Source organism: Silene latifolia, unplaced genomic scaffold, assembly GCF_048544455.1.
Source record: "Silene latifolia isolate original U9 population unplaced genomic scaffold, ASM4854445v1 scaffold_425, whole genome shotgun sequence".
In the NCBI taxonomy this organism is placed as follows: Eukaryota; Viridiplantae; Streptophyta; class Magnoliopsida; order Caryophyllales; family Caryophyllaceae; genus Silene; species Silene latifolia.
Window position 1 is genome coordinate 773 of NW_027413346.1, and position 10,538 is coordinate 11,310.

The window sequence follows — 10,538 nt, forward strand, 5'->3', positions numbered from 1 at the left end:
CTTGACCAACTCTGTGAAGACTCGATCTACCACCTTCGTAACACAACTTCAATGGGATGGGATGCTCTTTCTGGGCTCATTAAATCGTTACTTAATTTTAAAAGGAGAAGCTTCTCATGATTAAGTTTTAAAGGGGGATATCGTGGTATCGTCACCGTACATAAATTTCACTTTCATCCCAATCTCTTATAAGGTTCTCATGATCTTCTTATTGTATCCATGTGCGAGAAGTTTCTTCTCATTTCATAGAGTTTACAAACTCAACATTAATTAATGAATCAATCTAGTCATTATTAATTCTTGTTTATTCAAGAGCACTCTCCACATAGTTACGAGTAACAGCTAAAAGCCAATTTTATTTAAATCTCGCGACGCTAACATATATGTTTGAGGCTGTTATCAACCCGTTTTAATCTTATATTTATTGTTTTTAAACTCTCATGCACATTATATTCATTGAATAATTTAAAACCAATCTTTATGGTTTTCATAATCAATAGAGCTAAGCGTTAATTAAACATTCGATTATGCAAAACATTAGAGAAAACTCACAAAATGGCGCTTCACTAAGAAGGAACGCACAATATGTATGGTGCACCCTTTCTTAGTGTCTGCCTGTGCTCTTTGTCTTTCCTCTCTAGTTTCCTGCCTCGATTTACGTGTTCAATTAAAGTTTATCCAAATATTTTCATAGATCAGAGCTCCTTTTCTTATTTTCAAAAATGTTATTTAACACGTGTTTATAAAGTTTGTTTTCTTATAAAAAAAATTTATCCTTATTCAATTTCATTCGATATAGATCGGTAATAGTCGATAATAGATGCTTTAAGTCATCTCGAGTCGATCATTCATACTTTAGATGCCTATTAAGTCATATTATAAGGTCTAATTTAGAATTTTGTTTTCTTAATTGTATAATATTTTTTATTTCAATTTAATTCATTTATGTCTTTTCAATTCTTCCGATTCAGTTCTAAATCCTTAATCATTGATATCACGTGGTTTAGGAGCGACTCGTAGGCGCTTTCCATTGTTTTATCACTTATTTTTCTATTTTGCTAAGTCGTTTTTGAATTTGAAAATAAATCATGATAAAATCGCTTTCATAATTAATAAATTAACACAACAATGAGGCGTATCTTATTTCCAAACTCTAAATCTCCTTAAGAAAAGTCACATGAAGTCATGCGCCTCTTCATAGAGGTGCACTACATGTTGCGTTTATTCTTAATAGGCTTCTGCCTTTTGTTTATCTTCTGTTCATGCACGGGCTGTTAGTTAGTATTAATCGACTATTATCGCGGTTTATTGTCGTAGTTAATGTATTAGCCATTTTTAATGGGCTTTCGAGAGTCATTCTAGAAATGCTAAGGGGAACGAATCTTCATCTTTAGTGTTCATGTCATCTTCTGATTTGTGCTTAATTTGACATACCATAAAGTTGATTCGAACGGTTTTCAAATTTTCTACAATAATTTGGTGGTGACTCCTAATTGCCGGCTGATTTAAATCTTTTATTGGTTTTTGAACCTTACAAATCGATTGCAAACCCATGACGTCCTTTTCCATTTTTAAAGGGGAAGCTTTGTGGGCGAGTGTTGCCGCTTAGCGAGTGCGCGCGTGGGTGGCGTTAGTCCAATGTTTGGCAACTTCACGGAATGTTACCATTAGAGATAGTCTTAGTTTTACCCATGGTAAAACTTGAACGAGGTTGGAGTTTAAATTTGTATTGGGATTGAAGAACACCGAAGTGGGAATCAAATCCTATTAAAAATTCTCTGATCTGTTGTTCTTTTTTGTGCTTTTAAAGGTGCGAATGATTTTGCATTTGCTCCCTTTGAACTCACATGAGAAAATATTTTCATAATCATTAAAGACATCTCATAGGAAAAACCCTATCCCAAACCTTTTTAACTGTCCCATAGTAACTCATGAAGAATTCAATAGAGGTTTGCCTACAATCGATAATATTCGCCTCTAGTTGGTAACTCTCGATCCCCATTACCCACTAAGAACCGTTGATGGATGTCTTGAAATAATTCCTTAGTGATATCTTAGTAATAAATAACGAAATGCAATCTTTTTTTATTGTATTAAATATCCGATTGTGATTATCTTTGCATTGGTATACAACCAAGTTCATGTCAAGGTCATCGGTTTTGGCATATTCAACGATGGCCCATTGCCCATTCGTCATAGTTGTTCCAATTCAAAATCAAGTAAGAAATAACGCTTTTGGAATTGTCGTTTGATGAGAAGGTATATAAGTTTATTTTCTTACTTTCTTATTTTGGAGCGACGTTGCCAATCGTAGTTTCGAGTGTAATACCCCAATTATCCAGGAGTTGTTAGCAAGGCATTCCCGGATAATTAGGAATGTTAACATCTCGGTTATCCGAGGTAGTGAATAAAAAAAGACAAATAATATAAGGTACTTTAAAACTTTATTACATTAATATAATAAGATCGTCTTTAACTGTCATACAAATTCAAAATTAATAACTGGAAGCATTGTTGTCAGAATCCCGATTCGATCCTATAATTCTACGATTTTACGATCCAAAAATGCCTGACCGATCCCGGATCCTACGATTCTATCGTGTTTGTAGAATCTTACGATCCTATCTATTAGAAATTTTCTAGAGGTAGGATCATAATACGATTCTACGATCATACGATCCTACGATCCGACTCCATAGTAAACATATTAAAATACATTTTTATATAATATCGTAAAATCCAAATTTCATGTAATTTGTAGAAACATGTTCATAAAATAATACTAAACATATTAATTATCAATATTTTATGTATAAATAAGTGTTTTGATCTTCAATTATATATTTTTACCAAATAAAAATTTATATTTAGTGAATTTGTAGAATCTTACGATTCTACGATCCGATTCTACCGATTCGATCCTACCCTCCCCATCGATTCAAAGTAGAATCCCGATCCTAACAACATTGACTGGAAGACTAATTATTACAACGACAGTATAGTGAACTAACTGTGTACGAAATAAGCTAACTAGTTAATCAAAACTACTCGATGGTACACGGCATCCAATGTCACGCCCCACATCCCAACTTGTTATCCATAGAGCGGTCACACATCTAACACCTTTGAGACTCAGTGCTACCTATTTGCCGGAAATATGAAATGGTTCATCACAGATTTGACATAAGAAGGCAAACAACAACCAAAGGTTGAGTATGGACTAAACAGACAACATAGATAAAGATGATAGTGTTAATAACAATAGGAATTAATCCAACTCAATATATAATAATCACAAGTTAAAGTATCACCCTTGTCATCCAACGTCACACGACACTCCCATTACATCCACTCCTCCACGCTCTGTCTTAACCCTTTCTCGGCTCCGAATGTGCACATATGCCTAGTAATGAACCTTCTAGGGAAGAGACTTTGAGGGGCGACCAGTGATCAACTGACGCCATAAGGACTAATGATTTGGTCTTAACAGTCCCTTGAAATAATACTCAAGGACTAGCGGTTTATCGGCCCCTTCATCAAACAACTCATAAGAACTTGCGGTTTTTCGGTCCCTTTAATCAATTAACAAATAAAGACTAGTAGCTCGATCCCTTCTATCAAATAACACATCCACCAATACTGAAGTAACCACCAACACTCATATCCATTCCGACATCAAGTTTCTCAAATCAGTAGATCTTAATGAGAAAATACCAACAACAACTTGAAATACAAATAAATAATGATTCACACAGATAATAGTTGAGTAGGTAATCCCCAACTTTTCGCAATTCTTACGCATCACACACAACACCATATTTAGAACCGTTGAGTAGGGGTTTATATAGTGTTTAGGTAGATGTAAGTCGGTTTAGGAAAAAATATAATAATAATAAAGCGAGATTTTAAAGTTACGAAATGAGAAAACGACACGATGGTACAGAGCTAGGTTCCTCGATCGAGTAACTTACTTACTCGATCGGTCAAGTAGCCTACTCCAGACCCACTTTCCTTTATTTCGAGAATTAAGAACTTAGGAATTGGGTTCCTCGATCGACTATCACTCCTACTCGGTCGAGTAACCCACCAAAATGACGGGTATTGCAGTCTAATATATGTATATATAAAATTATAACTCCTCTTCCAACAAACAGTTTTACAGTAAGACGAGCCCAATAAAAGGTGGCTTAATATGAGATGTGAGCATGAAATTTCACTTTGATAACTTTATACGTTACAACGACAACTAACCTATTTAAACATGTTATCAAAAGATAGTTTGAATCTCGGTTATTAGTATTCTTTTATATTGGGCTTATTATAAGTATCATATATAATATCTCAATCATAGTAGGCTTTGATGAAATTTCTCAATCATAATTGAAATATGTGCCTGTTACATAAAACCAAAATGGAATTCAACTTGAAATTAAATTTCTTTTTTTTTCCTATAAATAGCTTGATAAGAATATTATGAAATTTGCAGATAGTAGCGGGAGTCGTATAATTTATGTAAATATGGTAAGATACTAGAAATTTCAAGTAACTTAGAAAATAAAGTAAAACTTCCTTTTGCAAAAACTTCAATTTTGTGCATATAATATTATTCAATTTTATTCACTTTAATATGTAACTGCGTAAAAAAAAGGCATTCGTGTTCAATGGATAATGCAATCTTGTATAATCTATATAATATCTTTACAAAAATAAATTAGGTGCACTTTATCTGGGATGGTATCGTCTCTTTAACCAACATGACACTTTCTTTCACTTTCTTCCAATACCATTTTTATGAGTTATCACCACATTATCAAAACAACAAATATTTCATTTGTTAGACCGTTCGATATTCGTACAATAGTATATCTTGCAGCTCTTCATATGTTTGGGCAATTTTCAAAATCTTGTCTGAAGCTAATGGAAAAGGAAACCTTCCATCACAATGGTTGCTTTTCCTTGAATCAACACTTGTTGTTTCTCTTGATCTACTTGTAACTGGAGTTCTCCGCCTCTTGGGGACGCCTATAATAAATACATATGTTTGAAAATATTAATAGTACTAGTAATGTCAAACTTTTAGTATTTAAAGCCTACACACTATAAATCATAAAATTGACTTATATATCTATAAAACTTATAGAAAGGAGAAATACCATAAAGGCTTTTAGTTGTTTTCTACTAAGCTTTTTGCTCCAATAAGGCGCTACACCACAATGTATACTTCCACATACTGGATCCTGAATAATTAATCATACAAGTTATAAATATCGACTTGGTTTTCCATATGAAAACCGTAATCGAAGCAATGATAAAGATTCATACATAAATCATGACTTCTGATGACAACAACAATATTATTACCCAATACATCAGAGTTACGTGTAAAATACGGGATAAGATAGGTTGAATATACATATTATTCCCATATGTTTGAAATACGAAGAAACTATTATTTTTATATATAATATAAAAAGGTTTATCTTAGGATTTTAGTGACCTAACAATTGTCTCCTAATAGGATTTGACTTGCCTTATTGGACTTTGATTTTGTTTAGGTAACTAATATATTTCCTAATAGTCTCTTGTTAAGGGTGAAATAAATATATATATGTAAATACTTTTATATCAATTTAGGTTAAAAATGAGTGTGAGATAATTGGCAAGCATAATCCTGTGAGAGTCGATTGCAATTTTTGAAATTCCTTCTAAGAGGGAGACTTAATTTGTTCCGAGTTCGAATTGGTTGGTGTTCTACTGTCTTTGGAGATCCAAAGGGTCTGTTAGGAACTTGTCATCCTCAAGATCATTTGCCCTTCATATTGTTGGGGTAGTCTCTTTTTTAACTTGAGATTACCAAATTTGTTTGTTGAATTGAATAATACTTTTGGCTCTTATTGAGCGTATGCATAGTATATCGATTTACTGTTGTACTATTATCTCAACATAGTGAAATTTTTTCTCCTTCTGGATACGATGGATGTAACCAGTAATTTTACTGGTGAACCACATATATATTTGTGTCAGTTTTCTTTGATATTTGCTAATATTTTGTTCTTGTTATCCTAATCAGCAAACTGTTGGGTAACCGAATGCCTATATTACATTAGATTGCATATGACATGGAATTTATATACTTAGATCAATTGGAAAAGGCTGATCTAATTTAATCATATATTTAAAGTTTATTTTACTTAGATTAGTGTCTTAGTGTTAACTTGCACTAATACTTTAAATTGAATTAAAATAAGAAATTTGACAAGATATACCTCAATCATTCCCAAATTGGGGCAAAAGAAACGACTGAAAAAATCAAAGCCAGAATCTTTCGGAGCAGCTCCAGTGATGACAACTCCTCTTCCTCGCCATTTTTGAATTTCATTAATTGAAGGACATAAATCAGCTACTATCTTCCCAGATGAATATTCCACCTATTTTAACATTCAACATTTTATTAAACGACCTACTTGTTGATAATAATTGTCATCATCTATACATTAAATACAAGACAACATTCTACCTATTTCAACATTTAACATTCAATTAAACAAACCAAAATTTGATAATAATCTTCACCATCCATACATAAAATACAAGATGTGATTTAGAATTATGATATTTATGGGCTAACTCATATTCACTGGGCTAGATCCTAAAATACCATTAAAATTAGAGTAATGCTTACAATATACTTTATTTTTAGGTTTAGAGTTTTCTCAGTACCAGGAAACATGCTTCTACTATAAAACTTACATACAATTTTGAGATGGCAATCTCATTTTAACCAAATAATTAATTGTAATGACTAATTTAATTAAAATTTATATACGATTAAAGTGTGATTTTACATGGATTGTGCGGACATACTTTTCACTTTCGTGATTGAGTCTAGTAATGACTAATGACTAACTATATTCATAATATGTGTTACATTTGAGTATCGATCTAGTAGAAGAAAATGGGAGAGAATTGGAAACTAAAATCTGTATATATAGATTAAATAGTGAGTGTGAGTTCATGGTGGATTTCACAATTACAACATGAAGTTTTAGTCACACAAAATACGCTCGGAATAAAAATGAGGCAATTCTATCTAAGAAACAATTAAAAGTAGAAATGGGGCAATTCTAAAGAATCAGAAAGAGTAATAAATATGACGCTAATGTGATTGAACTTAGTTCAAGAAAAATTTACATAATAACATTAAAAACACATTTAATTTTGATTTATAAACTAGCTAATTCTCACTAATTTATTAGTATAACTAGTTAATCAGATATAAACATTAAGTATGCCACATAATATGAGTCATTTTATTAAAAACTAAAAAGAATAAAATAAGGAGAGATGCAAAAACGTTACAATGAGTTCGTCTTCATATGACATCTTGACAACATTAATAGGGAGATCACCGCAACTTGTGAAGGTAGATGCAAGCTCCATCTCCAATGAATCACACTCAATGATTGGAATCAAAGGAAATACCAAACGCACTGATAAATGTTGAGCCCCTTCATCAACTTTATTACTAGTTATTTTGTTAACATCAACAATACGTTCAGCAAGTAATACTTTTCCGGATTTTATTTGGAATTCTACTTCGTTGTGCTTCACCATTCCCATTTGAAATAGAACGTACGCAGCCGCTATCGTCCCATGCCCGCAAATGTTTAACTGCACCATTTTAAATGAACTCTAGTTAAAAAGTTATGATAAACACCCACAAAGGCGACAAAAAAAAATCACAGCTAGGGGTGATAACGAGTCAAGTCGAGTAAGAGCTTGGTCATGCTTGGCTTGTGCTCATGAAATCAAACTCTAGTTCGAGTCGACCTCAAGCTTGCTTAACTGAGCCTGGAAAATTGTGTTCGGAAACAAGTTTGCAAGCTTTATCCCGAGCTCGAGCTTGCCTATATAATTATTAAATTTCATTTTTTTTTCTTCCGATATTATCAATAATATATTTTATAAAATCGGAGCAATATCTTATCAAGACACACAAGTTCGAGCAACTTGCGAGCTTTTTGAGCCAAACCAACATTAGCTCAGTTTGACTCGTTAAGCTCTCGAGTCGAGTTTTGACCGAGCTAAACTCTTATTACTCGCAATATGTCTTTTATCATTATCACGGCCTAATCCACAGTAAATTCACAAATTAATTTTATCATATTTTTATGTAAGAATGGTTCATGAAATTTTATCATTTTTTTTTATTTTTTTTTTATTATAGATGGATATAAAGTTATTCTTTAGGTAAAGTTGAAATTAGTATTTTTTTTTTTAATGTATTACTAGTTGTATAAATATCAATATAAATTGAATTTTTGTTGAAATTTTAGTGAAAATAACAATTGGGGTTGAATTTCACTTCTTTATTAAAATTAAGGAGATTAATTATTACAATTGAAACTTAAGAGACTCGATTTCACTATTGAACAAACAAAGGTCAAACTACTGCTTTCGCGGATTAATTAGTGTGGACTTTGATGAATATTTTATTATAATTAAATTAATTTGTTTATATAGTATATTCTCCATTTCAAGTAAATTCTTACTAAATATACAAACTAATTAAATTTATATAGTCTCGACATCCATTTAGTGTAATCATGCTTTGGTGCTACTACGTCTCAAAATATAACTAGCAATATAAAATTGAGTAAGCTTTATATATAACCAAAATATTAAAAACCCAATACAACTAATAGTTTAGAATCTGATCTCTAACTATGCTCTAAAGTTTTTGATCACACACTTAAATATTAAAAGAATAAATTTTAAAAAATTCAGAAAAATTACATATAAGATATAAATGTATAGTAGTTATACAATGCTTATTATACAACTGAAAGTAGAGTAGTATCCCCCCTACTACTAAGAGAATAAAAATTCTCTTAGTTTTCCCTCCAAAATGCATCAACCTTAATAAGGAAACAATTAAACTATTATCTTTTCCTTAAAATATAATCATATTATAATTATAATTATACTCTAATCTTTTAATTAAATTAAAAATTATAATTTTTTTCATTATAATAAAACAAAATTGGTATTAAAGTATAAACTATAGGTTGCTAAGCTTTTAATAATGCAATAATGATTATAGAAAATAATTTAAAATGTTAATCTTATTTGGTGTGAAAGTTATCAAATATTCTTTCTTATTATACTGCTTAAGCATGTTACCAAGATATAACATTTAACGTCTTTCTACATTATTATTTAAAAAACCGCGCATTTGCGCGGGAACTACACTAGTTTGTGCATTAAGCCATTAAAGATGATGTGGAATACAAATTAACTTAATTGAAGAAACACACCTCGACAGCCGGGGCAAACCATCTTAATCGATATTTAGGCAAAGACGTAGTTGTATCATCAATCTTTGTTAAGTAACATGTTGCGGAAAGATTGAATTCTCGAGCCACTGATTTTAACCAACCTTCATCTTTCTCTTCTTGTAATATACAAACTGCTGCTGGATTTCCATGAAATGGAGATTCAGAAAATGCGTCAACCTAAGCATACATAAAACGAAATTGACACGGAGTATATATTTACTTCGATAATATTCAAAATAAAGGGTTAAAAGGCCAACTAAAGATTTTGGGGCTCGAAATTAATAATGAAAAAATAGTCTAAATAAAAATTGGAAAATTCACAAATTTGTAAAACGGGTAAATTATAGTACTTGTATAGTCGTATACGAGTACACCATATTACTTAATGCATGCAAGACACCATATTACACGTAAAAGCGTTCCGATTGCAATTTATGTGAATACGTTATTGTAATCAATGATAAAATCGCGAGACAAATACCACGTAATATAAGCACCAAAAAAAAAAAATACCACGTAATATTTGATTGATGACTTCGACGCCATTGAAAGTTAAAACTGTTAGCTTATGTTCGCGTGAAACTGCAATATTTACCCTAATAGGCAGAGAATGATTTTTTTTATTTTTCACTAATGTGGAAGGTGAATGATTACTTTTTAGGAAAGATTAATGCGTATTCTAAAATGCTGCTATAAATAAGAAACAAACTTTGAGGTAATGTGTGAAGTAGCGCGTGATAAGGGCTAATTTTTGACTAAACTGTAACAAACAGCAAATTTTTGACCAGCGACAAGTCTATGATGCATTTGGAAACTAAGACATGCATAATGCATTATATTGTACACAAAATCTCATTATAGACGGTATATATCAATCTATAACGGTCAAATATAATATTACATTTTTAATAGGACAAACAATAAATGGTGTAGTGGGAGCCAAAAATGTCACCACTTTTAAACTATTTGACCCGTTTTTAGCTATAGACGGATATAGCAAGACTAGATGTATATTGTATTAATATATACTACTTCGTATCTTTCATCCAAATCAAAAGTAACACTTATTTTTTGGTAATATTTATGGTCGTAGGGAATTTTGATATAATTCTTAATTTATAAGACAAAATATAGTCATGTGAGATTTTGATTTATCGTCATGAATGTTATAAAAATATTAAATTTTTATAATTTTTAATA

General features: G+C 31.3%; 1 protein-coding gene across 1 annotated transcript; it reads right to left on the reverse strand.

The window, feature by feature from the left end:
- Positions 1 to 4,655: 4,655 nt before the first annotated feature.
- LOC141639510 (uncharacterized) lies at positions 4,656 to 10,007 on the reverse strand. Its single transcript, XM_074448607.1, has 6 exons — positions 9,852 to 10,007; positions 9,318 to 9,515; positions 7,360 to 7,671; positions 6,267 to 6,428; positions 5,154 to 5,237; positions 4,656 to 5,022 (listed from the first exon to the last, which is right to left on the reverse strand). The coding sequence occupies exons 1-6, from the start codon at positions 9,882 to 9,884 to the stop codon at positions 4,915 to 4,917; spliced, it is 897 nt and encodes a 298-aa protein (XP_074304708.1). The 5' UTR covers positions 9,885 to 10,007; the 3' UTR covers positions 4,656 to 4,914.
- Positions 10,008 to 10,538: the final 531 nt, after the last annotated feature.

What these genes read in the sequence shown, in the direction of transcription:
- LOC141639510 (XM_074448607.1), bottom strand. Translation starts at nt 9,884, where the DNA reads ATGGCGTCGAAGTCATCAATCAAATATTACGTG. An exon ending in GGTTTGCCCCGGCTGTCGAG is followed by an intron (nt 7,672 to 9,317) that starts GTGTGTTTCTTC and finishes AAAATGGTGCAG; the next exon opens with TTAAACATTTGCGGGCATGG. An exon ending in CCAATTTGGGAATGATTGAG is followed by an intron (nt 5,238 to 6,266) that starts GTATATCTTGTC and finishes TTAATTATTCAG; the next exon opens with GATCCAGTATGTGGAAGTAT.